At 39.2% G+C, this 19,881-nt stretch overlaps 1 protein-coding gene across 9 annotated transcripts in view; it reads right to left on the bottom strand.

Moving 5' to 3' along the window:
* Positions 1–19,881, bottom strand: part of FAT3 (FAT atypical cadherin 3) — a 413,096-nt gene that overhangs the window by 93,931 nt on the left and 299,284 nt on the right. For 7 of the 9 annotated variants that reach the window (XM_062639304.1, XM_062639310.1, XM_062639307.1 and 4 more), the window contains exons 5-8: positions 16,768–17,082; positions 14,662–14,872; positions 14,174–14,242; positions 4,891–5,030 (exon numbers count right to left, since the gene is read on the bottom strand). In XM_062639304.1, the coding sequence (XP_062495288.1) occupies positions 4,891–5,030; positions 14,174–14,242; positions 14,662–14,872; positions 16,768–17,082 (735 nt within the window). The remainder of the gene's footprint in view (positions 1–4,890; positions 5,031–14,173; positions 14,243–14,661; positions 14,873–16,767; positions 17,083–19,881) is intronic. The other 2 variants (XM_062639308.1, XM_062639312.1) reach the window with 1 other exon arrangement.

The raw sequence follows: 19,881 nt of genomic DNA, 5'->3' as shown, positions 1-19,881 counted from the left end.
CACTAACTTATTTGAGTGAAAACTGGATAAATGCCAGGAACTGCTTTACAGGCATTTGAAGCTGGAAGAATCTGCTTGGCTAATTGCTTGGTCTGGGCACAGTGTTGTAGTACAACCTATTAAGAGCCTGAATTGCTTAAACTCAGGTTACGCTTTTGTGCAGATTTTGAAAACCTATTTTGATTTAATATTGCTTTCAATAGTGTTACCACCCAGCTTTATTTGCTACTTCCTGACAGGTTTTTCTTGCTTCCAAACCCCAACCTTACCATAAAAATGCAAACAGTTTTCCTATCAACCTCCATGGCCTGTTATTTATACTTTACCATGCCTCTTGTGTTACATTAATATGGGGGGAAATTCTCCTTTTCACAGGCAAGACAGTGCTGAGATTGCTGTATGGGACAGAAAAAGATTCAAGGATTGGGTTGGTTCTAGTTTTGGAGGAAATTAATCTGTAACATTATCTAGGTGTTCCTGCTCCGGCAGGGGGATTGGACTAGATGATCTTTTGAGGTCCCTTCCAATCTCTAGCATACTGTGATACTGTGAAATGTTCAGCTAAGGAAACCTGAAAATTGAATTTAAATCCCATGTGCTTCGATCATCCTAGAATAATCCACAGCCCAGAACCTATTCTGGCAGGCTCTAATGTCTTTTCTACATTTTGGCCACAGTCCTTTAATAAAAGCTTTTTACCATTCATTTAAAAGAACCACCTGGGGTGATCTATCTGCTCCTTTTTGTTAAGAAACAATCTCATGAGGAAAAGGCGTTCTTTAAAAGGTGAGACCAAGCTTGGTATCCTGAAGCTCACAGCTAAAGGTCATTCTGAGCCGCAGAATAAATGAAAGCCCACAGACAGACAGAGAAGGAGCAATGAGCAGTAACTTCTCCAGTCTGCTCTTCCAGCCTGGTTGGCTCCAGCTGAAGGTACTACAAGTGACACGTATTGATCAACAAAAGCTCAGAGGGAACCGCATGTTCCTCTCTGAGTGTTCACTCTACCAGGAAATATGAGATGATTTTGCAGTATGTGAAACTGAGGCATCTTTTGCCTTCTAGCTTGGAAACACCAGCCTTCATGTTTTAAAGCACCTTTTTATTGCAGTTAGGATGATGAGAAAGAAGGAGGAAATAACCAAGAAGAAAAACTGTCTTTTTCATATTAATGCCATGACTCCAGGAGTCTATTCTTAAAAAATTAATTATCCGCTAGTACAACATTCCCAATGGAAGTGAAAAATTATCATCATGTAGATGATTGCTCCCCACTGTACCCTACTTCTGTGGGTATTTTTGCTAAACTCAATAGTATGCACTACAAAGAAATAAGTCCTATGCTGTGCTTGCATGTAAAGGATCTGAGTTGTTCAGTAAAAAAAGGAGGCTCTGGGACAAACCTGACTCATATTCAAGAGAACCTCTTACATTACACAGTCAAAATTAGTCAAAATTGTGTCATTAATAGGTATTTAGCTGCCTTTACACTGACTTCTTGCTGGGAAAGTCCTTTTTATGTTCAAACAAGGGCAAAAGTCCCTTGTGATGGTGGCGAGGATCAGGGTTCCAACCCTAACTACTCTAGGATTCTATATGCAGAAGCCCCCTCCACTCCCCAAGGCCAACAGCTTGCCTGGCAGCTGTGGGAATCATGTTTCATAAGGATTTAGAGTCAACGTATGCCTTCAGCCTTTAATAAATTACCACGTGGCCTTAGGCAATCATGAGTTAAGCTAAGAGAAAAAAACTAAAGCTCTCCCTGGCTAAGTCAGGAGGCAGTTTTCCTAGAAGCTTTATACGCACCCTCCAAATATATAAATCAAAGGAGTTAATATTTCTTTGTCTTTTGCCCCCTCCATCCCTCCCCATCATGGCTGGGGCTCCACGGGGTGGTCCAGCATGGTGAGTGGCAGTATCTCAACACGTCCTAGTGCTTGGGTTCTCACTTTGGAGATTCCTTTCTGAACTCCTGATCATGCCCAAACCAAACAGGCTTTCAGTCACAGAGGAACTGTGTTGTTTTATTTGTTTTAAATATTTGTGATGCTCTTTTCACCACTAATACAACAGATGTAAATTTTACATCACAGCAATTTCCTTCCTCTCACGGTAGGCTACTGAACCATGTGCACAGTAAGGCACGAAGGAAGTGAGCAGTTCATCAGTCTGAGGCATGCAGAAATATTGCTGATGAAACTTCTGCAAGTCTGTGCCAGGAATCCTGTTACCGAAGCAAAAAATCTTTGGCATTTTTACGCTGCATTTTACCACCTCCAACTGTGTAACAGACAAAAACCCAGGAAGAAATAAAGGGAAACAGGTGGGATGGAATAAAAACCAAGACTATTCCATTTGGCATGGCAATGATCAGCTGTTTCATAACAAACTATCGCACTTTGAATGAGGCTTTATATTATTTTATTGTTATACACAGGGATGAATTTATACATTTGCTTTCTACTCACTTCCTCTTCTACCATATCTTCTTGCAGTGATAGTTAAAAATGCAGGTGGTACTATGTGCATGAGACACAATACTTACAATGCATTTTATCAAAACTCAGAGCAAGTCTACTGAGAGCCATCAGTACATGCTTTTTTGACTCTATGACATATTTTACTTAACCTATCGGTTTGATTTTTTAATCACTGTTCTAAAAAGGAATAAAAATTAATAAGGTAACCAAAGACTCCAAATACCATCAAAAATACAGTATGAAAGTTCTGTAAAAGGGAGAGATAATTAGGCAGGCCATACTTCTGGTAGCTTTGAGATAATGATCACTTTTGAAATCTCCATTGGGAAGACCAAAAAGAAACACATTCTCAGATGTTGTCTAGGCCACAATTAAAAACTTGAACAGTATCCACAAGGAAAGAAGGAGGTGGAGGAAAGAGGGTCTGTACCCATCAATGCGAACCGAATGCAATCTTAAATTACAATCTTACATTTTTAAATAGGGTCACATCACAGTTACAGAGAATGCTTATGCTTCTTTTAGAATGCAACAGCTGTACTGAAATGTGTTTTTACCATATGTTTTAATTAAAAATGTAGGATTTTCATCAAAATAGGCTTTGAAGACTGTCATGGGGGTCAATTTATTAAATCAAAAGCAGCAAAAACAATAAACATAATATCCACAAGAAGAACATTTAGTTGTAGCTGTCATGTTTGAAATACTCTGTGCTTTTTAATATTTGTTTGGCTGAAATGTTTGCAATAAAGAAAAAAGTGTTAGGGATTCAACACCACATTTCTGAGATGTGGACTGAGAGTACCACTGAGATTAAAAACCAAAGCAAAACAAAAGAACTACTCAAGGGCTGAAGAAAATGCCTTATGGAAAGGGAACGTGAAGAGGTCAATCATTCTCCTTCACTTGGCTTCCAGAAGACAGGGAGGTGATTTGACTATTCTGAGTAAGTGCCTTCCTGGACAGCAAATACTGTTTTTTCTAAAGAGCTATTTAATTGAGTAGACAAAATCATAACAGGCAATATAGGCAGATATAATCAAATTAAAAATAAGGGATGCTTTTAGCATAGATGCAATTAATTACTGAAGCTAACAGGGAAAATAGCATATTTCCCACCACCTAACTTACTATCAATGGATATTTTCTTATCAGGAATGGATTATCAGGAGAAATTATCAGATAGGGATACTCAGGGAATTCAGGGAATAGGGATAAAGGAATTTTCAAAGGAAATTTCAAAGGAATTCAGACTGAGAAAGCACTCAATGCTTAACAGTCTTGTAGGAAAGCTGCTATTGTGACTCACTGAGTAGAGATTTCCACCTGAGCCATTTCAGCAAAAAGGCAAAGTAAAACAGAAGCATCTGCATGTGCATGGATGTATGCAAGCATAAAAAATGTCCAGGCTTTCCTTCTGCATTATAAAGAAGCAAACAACATCACAGACCTATATTTTTTTCATTTCCTCTATAAACCACATTTAATCTGGGATTTGAGGCTGCACACAGGTGTCCTCTACCAGTATGCGTTTTTCCCTACGTGTCAAGTATCATCTAGGCTATAAGCACACTTTACACTTGGGCACTAATTCAGATGTAGGATTCCACGCCCTAGCAAATCCATACCCCTTCAACTCCACCTCATATTGAAGGATTTTACTCTTTGGAGACTCCCTGGTGCCACCTGGACTGCACAGGCCCGCTCCCTTGAGTCAGGACCAGACTGGTTCCCACTGAACAGATAGCCAGGCTCCACATCAGGGTCTCTCTGACAATGATGTGTCAGAGCCAGCATTATCCCAGCTCTTCACATTTATCTGACCTGACTTTTTAATTGCTCAAAGGCACTGAGGCTGATAAGCAAGCCTAATTTTACAGGGTTCACAGGGGCTGTTCCCCTGAAGACAATGTAATTGCAAGCAGTGATACTAAAAGGAGAGATCCTCTGAATTTTAAGTTTTGCCTCAGAACAATTTCTTCTCTGAACAATTGATCCTGTGTCCCACATTTGGGTCGTAGGAGGATAAGAGGTATAAACTCCATTTAATACAATCAATAGCAATATTCCCCAATCCCACAGAAGCACTATTGTAATTTGGACCATTATGGGGTGGTACAATTGTCAAAATCTAAGCTTTACCGTCTGTGCTAGGGACTCCTTCAGCTGGAGAAAGGCAAATCGCTTTCACATGAGCACAAAGGGGACAAAAGGAGAAATAACACTTTGAAACCTTCGACATCAATTCTTCACAACCAGAAGGAAAGGCTTTGAAAAATATCCCTTCCATTAGTTAACAGTGGCCTCAAAGGATGAAGTTTTATTTGAATGGCAAAATTATGAATTTTTATAGCATATACGTTCCACTAACAAATGAAAAACTTGCCAAGAAAGGAATGTGATATTCTACCTGAGTCGTGGCAATGTTTGTTCCATCGGTGACTTCCACAGTCATATTATATATTGACCTCTGCTCTGCATCCAAGGGCTTTGCAATGACAATAGTGCCCACTCCCTTCTCCGCGTCGAAAGAACTATCGTAATTCCCTCCTAATTGTTGCACAAAAATACAATTATATTAGCCATCTCTGGAAAATGTCAATTGAAAATTTCCTAGAAGTGGGCATATCTCTTTCCTGGCATCCATCTTAACGGCTTGCCTTAGCATACACAGTACATCTAGTGATACTTCTTTGTTCATAACTCATTTATATTTCAAAGCACAGTTTGTATATTTGAAAGCAGATATCATTAAAATGCACTGCAAGAAAAAAAAGTCTAGCAGTATATTTAAGTGAACCATAACTGAACCTATAATAAGAATCAAATGGCTATAAGCCCATAAGATGTGTGCCCTTGTAGTATGGATAATGAACAAGCACAATTATCTTGTACAAAAATCATTTTAAGAGGATTTAATTCTGCAAATTTTCTTTTCAGGAAATTCTCATGGATGCTTGTGGGTACAAATACCATCAAGTGAATCTTTAAAAACCACAATTATAATCAATTAAAAAGAAATTGCAAATAGAGATTCGTCATGTTAATTTCAAGGACAATGATAATTACTGGCGGCAAAGGTCAAATTCTACTAGTCTTTTAGGAATTATTCAAATAGATCTGACAGGATACACATCCTAAATGCCATTAAAAAAACCCTCATAAAGCACTGTTCTGAAACTAATATCCCCTTGTCCTATCACACGCCGAATGATGCAGCAGTGGGAAAACCCTCCTGAGTCTCAGGTGAAAGGAAAAAAAAAAGGAAAAATAAAATAGAAGTCTACTAAAAGTAAAAGAAAACCATGAATAATTTGAGATTAAAGGGTTACTGGATTTCTCAGCTACAGCTATAGTTTGTAAATTACAACCACTTCTTATGTTCGAAAGTAAAGCACACACTCCCTGCTGCTAAGCTGCTTCCTACTCACTCATCTATAAGGTGGAATTTACTCTGAATTGAGTCTGCAATTTTTGGAGGCTGGTGACAGGGAGAGATGGAACACAACACTGCAGACAAACAAACTTAAGATATATTCATCACACAGCAATGCACTGGCACTAGCTATGGTCTCTAGATAGAACTGTGTTCTAGCTAGAACAGTCCTACAAAGCAGAAAAAGGCTTTCAAACTACACTGGTTATAAAACTGGTGGAAGAGCTGCTCTCAAGACCTCTTATGATTAGATCCACAGGTACAAAAACACCCGTTCCATTGATTTAGCTCATGTGTAATATAATATACATATATACATATTTAAAGGAGTGGTGTATTATCACAGAATGTCTCTCCTTTTAGGGCTGGGGACAGAGAAGCAAAGAGTATTCCTTGCTCTACCATCATCTTGCATCTGCATGGTTTGCTGACCAACAATAGGCATTATTCTCAGAAACAGCCATGTATTTAGTGAGAGGAAAAAGGTCTTGGTATTCCAAGAAGTTGAAGATTAGGAGGAATCACAGTGCAACCACAGCCCCTGAATTTCTTGATGTGAAGAAACCCTCATTTCTCTCTACTTCTTGAATAAGCTATTGCAAAGAAAGGGTAAGCTAGAAGAAGCGCTGTTTTATACATATCTGCCTTGGAGGCCATTCAGGGATGGGGAGAAGAAAGAAGGAATAAGAGCGCAGGTGACCTACACCAAGGAAAAGCAGAATGGGTGAACTTATGCCCACTAGAATGATCCAAGGTGGCTTCTGATATGCCATCAGATTTCCCTATGCTGAATATATATACAGCTGTAAGCCTAATAGACACAGTTGTAGTTTTCCAGGAAGACACTGGATCTGCTGTGAGTTATAGTGGATAGAAGCATTGCTTATTCCCTAACCTCATTTTGTAAGCTCAAACTGCGTATTTTTCTCAATTGAGATATATATATATATGTATTTAACAGTATCTGACATTAGGAAAATAAAAGCACAACTGTCCTTGACATAGTAAGTAATAGCAAGGTATTTAGAATTTGATCATATCTTCAGTGATTCATTTATTTACTTAAAAGTTGGGCTGGAAGAAAAAGATGCCATCTCCAAATTAATGTTTTAAATTGATTTACTTGAGAAAACTCATACCATGAAAACCAACTCTGAAAAAAGCTTCCTTTGAAGAAAAGAGATGGAGATTCTTGCAAGGAAGTTCTCTGTTGGAATGAAGCTTAGCCTTGGGACGGCTGGCACTTGACAAAGAACGTTTCATACTGATAACCATGAAAACAAAATGAAAGCCTGTACTTCAAGATGCTTAATAACCATCTTAATGAGCAATCAAAAATTACATGCTATCAACTGGCATACACTTCCAAAGAAACCCTGCCCTTAAAACTTCCAAGAAGTTGCATGGAAGGATTAGTAATAACTGCTTTAATTGCCCTTCCTCTTAGAGCTGGGTTTGCAGGGTACTATGTCGTGTATTGCAAATATGCTGAGTTCTTCAAGCCTTTTTCATTGAGTGAGATATGTTCTTCCCCTAAAATAAGAACTGAATGCACCATATGAGATTTTTTATATGTTATTCACATCTTCCAAAATGGTCTAGTGACAAACAAATAAATCTTGGTTACCAGACATCGCAATCTAGCCTACACCTGTAACTAACCAGGCAACACACTTTATTTTACATTCGTTTTCTGTTAAACAAGGCAGAAACTGCATCAGACACTGAGAAAGAGATGGATCAGAGAACATCCTGCTGTGAGGTTTGTGATTATAATCTTTTTTGGAGTGAAATCCTGATTTAATCTTGATTCAGTCTGGTACATTTCAACAGACCATGTACAGATGAGGAACCATTCAGACAGCTGAATGTCTGGGAATACTGCCTGAGATACTGGGTTCTGCCTCTCACCTGGAGAACTATAAGCAGTTTGGAAATACTTTGTACTGCTCCTCAGCCTTCATATACCCTCAAAACAGGTCCTCATATGATGAATGCTTCTGAAGATGCACTTAAGCACTGAAGAATAATTAATGAATTAGGTATAAACTCTAAGAGTCTTATAAACATGTTATGTCTATGCAAGGCCTACTATCAAGCACCCAGAGAAGCACCCAAAGCACCTTTTATCTTTGAAAGGTGGGTGTTGGAGGGGTACAGGGCGAGAGAGAACATTCTTGTGTGAAAACAAACAGGATTCTTCTCTTAAAAACTCCTACAGCTGAACTACTCTGGGAACTCCTTGTGAAGTGAGCTAATCTGCAGTGCTGTAAGTTCCCGCACTATCAGCTCTACAAATGTTACTATGGCCATTTAACATTTTCTTTGATCACGATCTTAGGATGAAAGGGGGCTAAGGATGATGAAATTTTGTTCAGCTGCTCAGTTTTATTAATGTGATTCCTTATTACTTATTCCATTTTCCAACATATGGCACACGCTTTCCTTTTTATTGTCTGCTAAAACCTGCTTTCAGATACAAGATATGTAGAAGCTGTCTTTGCTAATGTCCTTGCAATTGCATTAGGAAAGAAATATTTCAAATGAACCTAATACACTGTGAGTTCCTCAGGCACTTTGGGAAAATCAACAACAAAGAAGGCAAGATGATTGAATTGGCAGGTTGGCTAGATGGGTTGCCCTGATAAAGCATTTTACCATGAATGACCTCAGAGAGATGTGGATTAACTGTTGTTTGTAATACTATTGCAGGCTAAAATGTAATGCTGATAGATCTTCAATACAGATTAAATACTTCCTTTAAATTACTCTGATTAAACTGAATCACTTACAGTGGGATCTCATTAAGAGTCCAGGTCTACTTGCAATGCCATGTTTGTATTATGATATTGGGAAGATATAAATTCATAAACTCATTCAATTTTTCTCTCAAATTGACTCTTAATATTCCCAAGGACACCCAGCACAGGCCGTTATGTCTACACTGTGGGCACCTGAAGTTAAATGAGATGATTTCCACCCTTACTTTCTTGAGGTTGATTTTAATACTCCTGCCTAAGCCCTGCAAACATTATATTTCTACAATAGGATTTCTTTTTATGTTACCTGAAAGCATGTTATAGTTTGCATAGGATTTTTCAATGTAACTTTAGCCAATTCCAGCTGTTACCAAACAGGATGACTGCAGAAACAGCTCCTGATACAAAAGATCTTTTTAGTTGGCCCTCACTATAGCTTTGTGAGACATTTCTAGCATAGCCCTGATTTTCAATTTAACATACGTTATAGTATGATTGAGAAGGAGAACTCAGGAAAGTGAACCAAGGCACCTTGGAGCGAACGGACCATAGGTTGTGTTCTTAGTATTAAGTAGCATTGGTTACATTTTCTGGCTGAATTGCAAGTGCCGCATTAATTCTTAACTTGTTTCATGGCTTTATGAACATATTTTTTCTCCTGACAAAAGTCCTGACTGCTCTGAAAAAAAAAATAATTTTCTTTCAACAAAAAAGATATATATATATATATATATTAAAAAAAAAAAAAAAAGGGCACTGACCCTTGGAATCATAGAATGGTTTAGGTTTGAAAGGACCTTAAGATCCTCTAGTTCCAACCCCCCTGCCATGGGCAGGCACAGCTCACACTAGACCATGTTGCCCAAGGCTCTGTCCAACCTGGCCTTGAACACTGCCAGGGATGGAGCATTCACCACTTCTTTGGGCAACCCATTCCAGTGCCTCACCACCCTTACAGTAAAGAACTTCTTCCTTACATCTAATCCAAATTTCCCCTGTTTAAATTTGAACCTGTTACCCCTTGTCCTACCACTACAGTCCCTAATGAAGAGTCCCTCCCCAGCATCCTTAACAGGAGAGGATCTCCTGATGTAAAGCTTAACACTCATTTGGCTTAAAGGACAGGTCAAGGAAAACTTCCTGAACTGTTAGAAGGGGTTTCTAGATGTCAGCTGGAGAATTTGCCTAAGGCAAGATATAATGGAGGTCTTGCAGAATGTGGGCTCTGCATCTCTGTCACTTTTCAATTTCAGTTTGGTTTTGGGGTTTTCTGTTTATTTGTTGTTGTTTTTTTTGTTGTTGTTGTTTTGGTTTGGTTTGGTTGTGGTTTTTTTTGTTGGTTGTGGTTTTTTTGTTTTGTTTGTTTTTTTCCCCCAAACATATTCTGCTTACATTTTTGACTTTTGCATTTGCTGCAAGCAATGATTTTTTTGTGTTTTTCCTAGATGGGGATCCTTTCTGGGAAGTTGCTGAGCCTCTCTATGTTCCCTATTAGCTGCTGATGAAGTTTAAGATTGGATTATGCTGCTGTGAGAACAGATATCCTCCTCTGAGAAGAAAATGTGTCAGCAAATCTGGAGGACTTATAGGCAAATGAGTCCCATGAGAAGGCCTTTCCCCCTCTTTTCCACTGGAACAATAAAGTGGGATTGGACACACATCTCAGAAATATCTGACGACTGGAGAATGAGACTTGTTCAGTCTTAGATGCAAAGAAGGATCACACTGAACTCTGGAAGACATTTCCAAATCAAATACAGCTAAAACCCGGCAAGATTCTTCCTTCAGTGCTAGACAGCAAAGAGCTGTTCAAACTTAATAAAGCCAAGACAGACTGAGATCATCTCACAAGTCTCATTTGGCCGACCAGGCCATGATGAATGAGTAGAGGAGAAATACATTTAGAGAATGGTCCTCTAAAACATATTTTCTCACAGCAGAGAAGATCCTTACTTGTCTTGTCCCAGAGTAAACTAACAACACCAAGGACAGGGATGATAAACGGGGCCAATTGCTACAAGTCTCACATTCCTAAAAGCAGAGAACCAGAGGAAATGCAGAAAAGAAATTCACCCTAAAACTCCAAGATGAGTTTTCAGGGTTTTCAGGAAAAGAAGCAAAGACAAAATTTCCAGGTTTTCTATTTTCAAAAAAGATGAAATAAACTTAGTGTCTGCCTCAAGAAATACAAATTCAGCTACAGACTTTTGTTAGTCATAACACAGTAAATATTAGTAATATGACATACAAATATTTATTCATTTATTTACTACATCATGCTATGAAGAAGTAATAACACAGACTAAATTTTCAGATAAAACTGTTGTAAGGGAGCCAAAGCTTTGGGTTTGCTGCTAAGAAGCTGAAAGTAAGGGCATAAAAAGCAGAAAAAAATCAGAAAGGTATTTTAGTTCTCAGAGAACGTAATTCAAACGAGGGCAGAAAGCTACAGGTTTTTGACATTAATGAATATTTGTAGCACTGTGAATTCAATGGACAATTAATTAAAATTAATAGATAGTAAAAGTATTGCCATTTAAACACCCTTGATAAAATGTTCTGATATGCTTTTAAGGTTTGGCTGCTATTATAAAGGCATAGGATGGGGGAAGAAGGAAAGATAGAGGGAGGCCTGTTTGGAGAATAAGAGCGATGTTATGCAACATGCTACTTAAGCAAAAACTAGCACCATGCAGCTTAGCTCCAGTGTCAAAGTACTCATCACACCATTCCCACCACTAACAAAGAAAAGAGACAGTGAGGGCTCAATTTACCTGGGAGTAATAAAGATCTCTGACTTGTTTCAGATTTACCTTTGAATATTAGTTACCCATAAATGACTGAATAAATTTAAGACAACTGAAACCACCTATGCTCATGTCTTTCACATTGTGGGATCTGCATGAATTTAGAATCCTGCTGAATGCAGTCTGAAAACAGAAACCAGGTATGAAATCTCAACCACTCCCAATTAAACAAACAGGTAAGCATTCTGTTCCTCTCTAGCCCATGGAGGGAAGATGATCCTTCTGCCTGCAAGGCACCTTCCTCTCTTGGTGCTCAACAGCTGAGGAACTTACACAATTATTTAAAGTGCATATAATTTACGTGCAAATTAGATGCTGAAGTTAGGCAGACAGAATACTACATAGCCAAACTACATCCTCCCTCAGTCCTTTTTTTTTAGCTGGGAGAAAGTGCATGTTATGCATTAAAACAGGGGTCCTTTGGAATTCCAATGCCCATTTAGTTTGAAAAGGTCATAAACATAAAGGTCAAGCTGCAAACTCTATATTAAACCATGCCTCTACATAAGCCTTCAGGGCTTTTGTTGACGTACTGTGAACTGTGCACACAGGTCCAAAATCACAAAATACAGGATCAGTCCTAGGTTTTACAAGAGCACACAAACCATCTCTTGCATCAGCAGCTCCACACAGCTTTCCATACATGACAACTAACTTCTAATAAGCCAAGTCTCTCACTGGGCTTTTCAGCATTAGACCTCAATGTTCCCCCAAAGGAAAGTACTGGCATCTTTTCCCACATGATGATATTGAGGAACAAGGAGAAAAAGTGTTTTTTCATACTGACGTTGACTAATGGCAGCAAAGATAATCTAAATATACAGTGCTGTGTCAATATACTTCTTGGGGTGCACCTTGTATGCAGAGTGTCTGGAACAACTGCATCTTCTGCATGCCCTGGATTGTTGGCTATTCCTATTGCAGAAACAGGTGCTGTTGTTAGTGCTATTATTTATAACAGCAGTAATATTTAATGACAAGATTCATATGGTAACAGCACTGAACTGGATAGTCAGGGTCACAGATTTCTCATTAAGCCTAGGGAAGCTCTGTCTCTATGACCCCCTGCAGTGATGCAGCATCTTGCAGCAGCAGGAGCTACAGACTATAGCAAAACCACTAGAGTTATTTAAATAGCAAAGCTCTTCTAAATCATTTGAACTATTTTACCCATAAAGGTTACAATAAATGACAAATTAAAGTATCATCTCAGTTTGGTAGGTGAAAAGGAAATATTATTATAAGGTGTTACTTGATTGCAAGTGACTCTAATAATGTAAAAGAATGCAGCAGAAGAGTGGGGGCTTCTCTTTGTGCTTAACCAGGCAGCATTTTAATGAGAGTTGGTGAATTCATCAAGGAAAGGACCGAAAAGCTGCAAAAGGCAGAGGAGTCCAGCAAAAAGTTCAAATGGGAAAAAAGTGTCAAAACCATCAAGAAAGGTGGATTTCTCCTGGGAGCAAAGTTAGGGTCAGTGAGGAAGACAATGGGAATGTAAACATTAGCTAATAAATTGCATGTAGCATACTGAAAAAAACAAGGGAATGGGAGGAAAACTGTAGGAAACATATGCTGTCTTTCCCAGGGGCTAGCAGGAACCCTAGAACATGATAATAGCTTTGGGTTTAATTTCAATCCGGTTGGCATATTGGAAGCCGTGCTACACATTCAAAGAGGAAGTGTTGCTGTTTCTGTCTGTCATCTGCACAAACTAGCAATAAAAGGTAGATAAAAATGACTCTGACAGACCCTTTCTCTTGTGGTCCTTGCCCTTCCTGTTGGCTAAACCCACCCACAAATAGCTATGCTGAAATGAGAGCCAAGCTCAATCCCAGTAAATAAAGACTGCTGAGGCACCCTTTCCACTAAGTCTGTGGCAAAGGCTTTTTGTTTCTCTATAATCTTTTGTGCAGTATTTGCTTTATAACCCTTCATTTAAATAACACCACTTTGTGCAGACACTGTTTTACATCCAGAGGTATACAAGCATTATGTAGAAGTATTTTCAAGTATTAAGTAGCACAATAGCTTTGCAGGGTCATTGCGCTGCTGGGGAAAGCCTCATTTTGGAGATGTTAAATGAGTTATTTTAATGACATAACTGAATCAGAAGCAGAAGTGGGAAATAGATTCTTATGAACGTTGACTGTTTCTCCACTGCAAACACGTCAGACCCTCATCTCCCTGTCTTTTTAGCAGCTATATCCCTACTGGCAGTTCCCTGTGATTTTAAGACTTCTAAGGCTTCTCCTCCTCTTTGCTAAGGATGTTTCCCACTCCTATTTTTATAAGCAATTTTACGTAAGGCAATTTTGTGGTTGAGATCTCACATCAAAACACATTTCTCTTTTTCAGCTTGCATTCAAGACAAACTTTTGGTGGCTCCATTTGTAACCCATATGTTGATGCATCCCATTCTGTTTCACAGTTAAATGGATGGCACTGGACTGTGAAAAGTTTGAATTAATTATTTGTGATAAACTGTGGAAAACCCGTGAATAAAATGGTAATAATTGGACACAAATACAGTAAAAGCTGTCATAGAAAGAAACACAGCACATCCATGTGTCGCATCGCATCCTGTCACAGGCACTTATGAAAGATGTAATATAAATTGTCTCAAAGAACTTGCAAAAATAAAAGGCAGCCTGGATAGTCGTATTTTAGCAAATGTGTTTGCACTAAGGGTACCTTCTGTTGAACAGTTCTGCCCACAAGCTGTCTGTAGAATATAGAACATCTCTCGAGCATGCTTGCCACCTTGAAGCAGGGCAGTCGGAAGCAGAAAAAAAAGAACAGAATGCAGAAAAAAAGGTGAAGAAAGAGAGAAATGAGGGACAGCAAGTCTAAGTACCATAAATACATTTAGAAATGAGATTAGCAAAGTATGACAATAGAATTTAAATGACAGACAACATTAAGATTGCAGTAAATAACATAGTATGAAAAAAAAACAATTCAGCCATACAGCGCTCTTTTTTCAGCTTAGCTAAGGAGTCATAACAAAAGCAGGAGTATTATTATTATTGTTATCGCTATATTAAAACAGCATTTTCATCTCAGCATTATGAAAGTGGGTTTAATTTGGGGCGGTGGGCACAGTTCATGGTTAGTTTCCTTGCTCTCAAAACCATACATACATACGCTTTGCTTCCTCACCCCACTGGCTCCCAACTTACCGACAATATCAAACCAGAGAGGAATGTTAGATGGTTGCACAGAGACCACCCCGACAATTTCTGTCACTTTATCACTTTCCATGACGGTGAAGTTGTAAAAGGGTTCATCAAAAGTCAGGGGCACAAGCGAGGGTGCAGGCTTTTTTATCCACTCAATATGGAGGCGTGCAGTTGAGGATTTCTGGGGCCGGCCATTGTCCACTGCTTTTATCTGGCAGGTACAAAGAAAAGAGGACTCCGAGTAAGCATCTCAGTTGGACAGTTCAGACCTAAATCTATTGCACGAACATGACATCTTGGCAAATGGCCTTTGAAATGCTGCATGTAAAATCCATGGAAAAAGATAAGCTCTTATTTCACAGTTCTCTCTTTTTTTTTCTATTACATTTTGACTTTTCATTGAAAAGACTGATTTTAAACTGAAATGCTTTATTTTAGGCCAGGATGCCTCCCACTAGGCTATCTAGTGGGGGGTGTCTCTGCCCATGGAAGGAAGGTTGGAACTAGATGATCTTAAGGTCCTTTCCAACCCAAACCTCTCTGTGATTCTATGAACCTATGACCATGTCACTCAAGACCTTGTCCAGCCTGGCTTTGAACACTGCCAGGGATGGAGCATTTACCACTTCTTTGGGCAGCCTCACCACCCTCACAGTAAAGAACTTCTTCCTTATGTCTAATCTGAATTTGCCCTGTTTAGGTTTAAACTGTGATGGTGTAAGGCCTCCCAGAGATGCAACTCAAGACTACTCCACAAAGATCCTCCTCTCCAGAACCAGCATCCTCTTCTGACTTCATCCTCCACGCAGCTCCCTCTTGCAGCAAAGCTGGGAGCATTATAATGACCCTGTGGGATGCCATGCACTTGCAAAACATGCTCAGCCAGACCATCTTTGATTGCTTTTAAATGGCATTGGTATTTCAGATAAGACTGGTATCCCTCACATTGCCTTCTTCAGGATCATTAATTGAGTTAAATCAGTTTCAGATCATTTCCCCTATTCTCCAAAACAAATATGATTTAATTCTTTGCCATATTTATTTTCCTTGCTTTCTCCTCTCTGCTGTGTTCATTAAGAGCTGCCCTGTTTGGTGCCAATTCTTTTTATTATAATCCTCTAGAGGGATGGACAGACTTCAGATTTGGCGCTCTTCGTGGCTTTAACACAGCAAAGACAAGATGAGTAGCAATAAACAACTGGCTTAAGGAAAGGGAGAATACAGGTTACAATACCAGTGCTTTGGTGAATAACATCAGTGTCAAAGGGTTTTTCTTTTAAAACTAAAAGAAATGTGTCTGGCTATATAAGACCACTGGTGTAAATATGCTGTTACTATGTCTGTTAAAAACGGGAAATATTTTCCTGGCATTTCTTTCTCTAGAAATGCGCTTTGTGTGTTTGGTGCTAAGTTGCCATCCCGCTCTGTTCAAGGTAGGCAGTGCCTTAACTACAACTTCTTTGCTTATTGCTGCAGATGAAGAGCGCACATTGAGGTCTCTTATTGCATTACATCAACACCACCATCTTGTATTCTTTCTTTCTTTGACCTTGTCTGTGTGGTTTGAGTTGAGTTCTGTCAGAAGTATTTTGACTGCGATTCCTTTTAATTGACATTGATGTCATACTTATACACTTTAATGTGGTGAGAAGGGTACTACAACATGGACTACACAATATTCCTCCTCCCTGAGGCCACCTAACTTGGATGAAGATACAAGAAAGAAATTGTTTCCCCATGAGGACATGCAATTGTGTCCACAAAAAAGGTGAATAACCATTCATAGCTGTATCTGTCCAGTTTAACATGATACAACTTTGTGAGCAGGCAAGCCCTTGGTCTTCATTTCTGAGTATTTAAGGGAACAATTTACACCAATAGTTTGCAAGTTGACTGAACAGTCTGATAATAGTTTACTACAGGAATGCTCACTCAGACCCGAGTTTTTGGCAGGACTTGTATGTCAATACTAGACTTCTTAATACAGTCAGATCCTAGATATAGGTCATACACTGAACACATTCATGTACCACTCTTTATACTGGAGGGCCTATTTCTGAAGAAAAGTCAGATCATGGGTTTGTACATCAATGAATGGGCACTTACTGTTAAGATGTCGTAACTCCCTGCTGTAAACTGCTTTCTGGAGGAAACCATCCCTGTTTTGGGATCAATAAAAAATTTCCCATCGTCATTTCCATCCACGATGCTGTATGAGATTTCTGCATTAGGGCCTTCGTCTTTGTCAAAAGCAAAAGCTCTGTAGATTGGCTCCCCTCTTTTCTTACGATCCCTCTCTGGCAGTTTGATCTGATAGACTTTCTCCGGAAACTGAGGTTTGTTATCATTCTCATCCAGAACCTGGACCACCACCCAAACAGAGGACTGCTTGGGAGATGAGCCCCCATCTGAGACGGTTACCTGAAAAACAGCAGCAGTAGAGGTTATACTGAATGGATACAGTGGGACTTCATCAATTGAAAAAAACCCCATCAAACGTAAGGAAACACCCTTCCCTTCCCAAACCTAACTTGGAGTTTACAAAGTCTGTGCACACAAGACATGCTCACTATGAACATCCTCAGTGCCTAACTCAAATATTCCCACAATGGCAAATATAGGAATCTGGAAGATATTTTACTTCTGAGATGAACTTGGAATGGGAAACTGCCAACAGATGAGAAATTTATTTCTCAAAACATAAAATTCTTTAATCTCAAGTTCTTCAAGTTTACCTCAGAAGAGAAAACTGGAATTAACCCATTAAGCAGGATCCCTGCTTTTCTGGAAAAGCATATATTAATGTTTCTTCAGTCAAGCAATGAATTTGAAAGACGCATTTTTTCTTCAATCTTGAGAGAATCTGTCACTTTTTTCCCATTAATTACTTAGACTTTCTTAAACAACAAAAGGATTTCTGTCAGTTCTTTTCATTCATTACCTGAGATGTGACAGCTCATTAATTCTAAGACTGCTTTATATGATTCTAAGGGGCACTGAGAGGCAGGTTAGCAAAAAATTTCTGCTGCGTTAAGCGTACTGTAATGCCAAAAACACATGAGAAATAAAATCTTTGAGACAAAAGTTAATTAGTAATTTAGCTGCTACTTAAAAAGAACTACTCATAATTTTCAGTCTGAAACACTGTGAAAATGAAATGATCCAAGTTCAACGAGATTTAATAATATGCCTTCAAAATGCAATCAATATGTTTCCAACTTCTCCCTCAATATTTCGATTGCATTTATTAAAGAGAAAGAAATAAGGCAGAAAGTTATTTCTGTTTGCATGAAAGAAGTTCAAATTTCACTTTCAGCTACATATGCTAACATGCCAATTCCCACAGTAGCAATTTCTGATGACAGTGAGCCAAGATATTACATCCTCTTCCCTGCTCATACCAATCACTGCACATCAATTGCTTTGCTGGGTAAGTCCTCAATGCTTCATTTTCCTCAAGTGTTTCTGTGTTCTTCTTACAAATCATGCAGCCCTGATGTCCAATCCTCAGGCAAACCAGAAATTTTCTGGGAATAATGTCCCTTGCTTTTGTCCCCTCCTTCCAAAAAGAAGTCTAAACTTAGCGTAACCCCAGTTAAGTACTGAGATCAGCGGAAAACCTACAACATTTTCTACAATAAAGGTAAAAGACCTTTTCAGTTTCCTGCATTTAACTACACTTTTAAAAACTGATGGAGTGGTACGGAGAAGACTGACACCCTTAGTGAGCGAAACCCCTTATTTACAGAAAAATCACTGGTAGGGCACTACATATTTGCAATGTAAAATCCCCCAAATTAGCCCATAACTCATATGGAGAGTGGAGCCTGTCTTTCCATAGCAACCTCAGGTTTCTCTCGCTCCTAAAACCGTTACCAGGGTTAGCAATTAGCACTTGGGATTGCCACTTCCTGATGGGGATGACTGTGTGCTGGGAGCTGGATAGGGATGTACCAACCCCATCCTGCAAAGCCACCAATGCGCCATCTTCCAGTTACCATTGAGGCAGCTCATTGCCAGTGCTCAGCCGTCCAGTTCCCACTCCCCACACTTCCCAAACTAGCATTTATAACGCTGAAAGGCTGCACACATGGCTGGGAATCTGCCTTTCCACCCACTGAGTGACTCCACCAGGGACTTCAACCTCTCCACTGCTCCAGAACTTCAGAGATTCCACAGCAAACAAAAAAGCCTATTCTGCTAATTCTCCTATTACAGGCTGTCAGCAATAAATACCTTTTGTCCCACTTAGAGGCTGATCCCTCCTATTTCTGTTTTACTCTGGTGCAACTGGCCAAGCTCTTCGCAAGACCATAGGTTAACAAAGAAAAATCTTCAGGATTTTTGCTGACTCCAAAGATACAACAATCAATGGTGCCAGGCATCACAGGCTTTAGTAGAAACAGAGACACACTTATTAAACACTGGTCAGCAAAGTACTGTTCTGGGGGTTAATGTTTCTAATGCACAGAAAATACTAGCAAGATTCTGGATGCATTTCCTGAACAGAACATCACTCAAGTTTTTTTTTAGGAAAAGATGTTTTTTTTCAACCTTCCAGCATTAAAAAAAAAAAAGGGGGTGAGGGAGATAAAAACTTTACAAACAATAACAATAAAATCTCTGAAAACCACAGTGGTATAGGCAGTCAGGCAATTATGGTAAAAACTTACTTCAGAGACTGCTCAAGAAGAGAAACCATCCTTCTCTCTTACCCCTACAGTCTCACAGTTTGTTTGTACTGCTAAAATCCTGCCTAATACAGTGTTGTGGCATGTTAGTTAGCACTTGTTTTTGTAAGGCCAAACTTGTGGGAAACGCATTCAATAACAGAAAAGTTGCACTGAAAGTATTTGCTGACAGCTAATTGAAAATAGCGATGGCTATAATGTGAAATGCCAGCTAATTAGAAGAAAACACAGAAAGCCTGAAGTTAGTCAATTCTACTCTGTCTAAAACTTTATGTCCCTGGAGAGTAAAACGTTCTGTAGGAGCTAAGCTTTTTTCTCTGGGTGACACTCAAAACTTTTCAAAGTGACAGGCTCCAGCTCCCCTCGAAAAGCTCCAAGCGCCAGACACGGGAGCTGAAGCATGAGTTAAAGCTCCCGCTTTGCAAGCATGTACATTAATTAATTAACTTGCCCTCACACCAGCAATGCGGTTACTTCTCTAACTGTAAATCCGCGCCCTGGCTGACCCCTCTTTTCTGCTCCATCAGCC

The sequence above is a fragment of the Pezoporus occidentalis genome, unplaced genomic scaffold (genome assembly GCF_034315485.1).
Source record: "Pezoporus occidentalis ecotype Australia unplaced genomic scaffold, CSIRO_AGI_Poc_V1 ctg6, whole genome shotgun sequence".
NCBI classification, from domain to species: Eukaryota; Metazoa; Chordata; class Aves; order Psittaciformes; family Psittacidae; genus Pezoporus; species Pezoporus occidentalis.
This window is presented reverse-complemented; position numbering and strand designations above follow the sequence as displayed.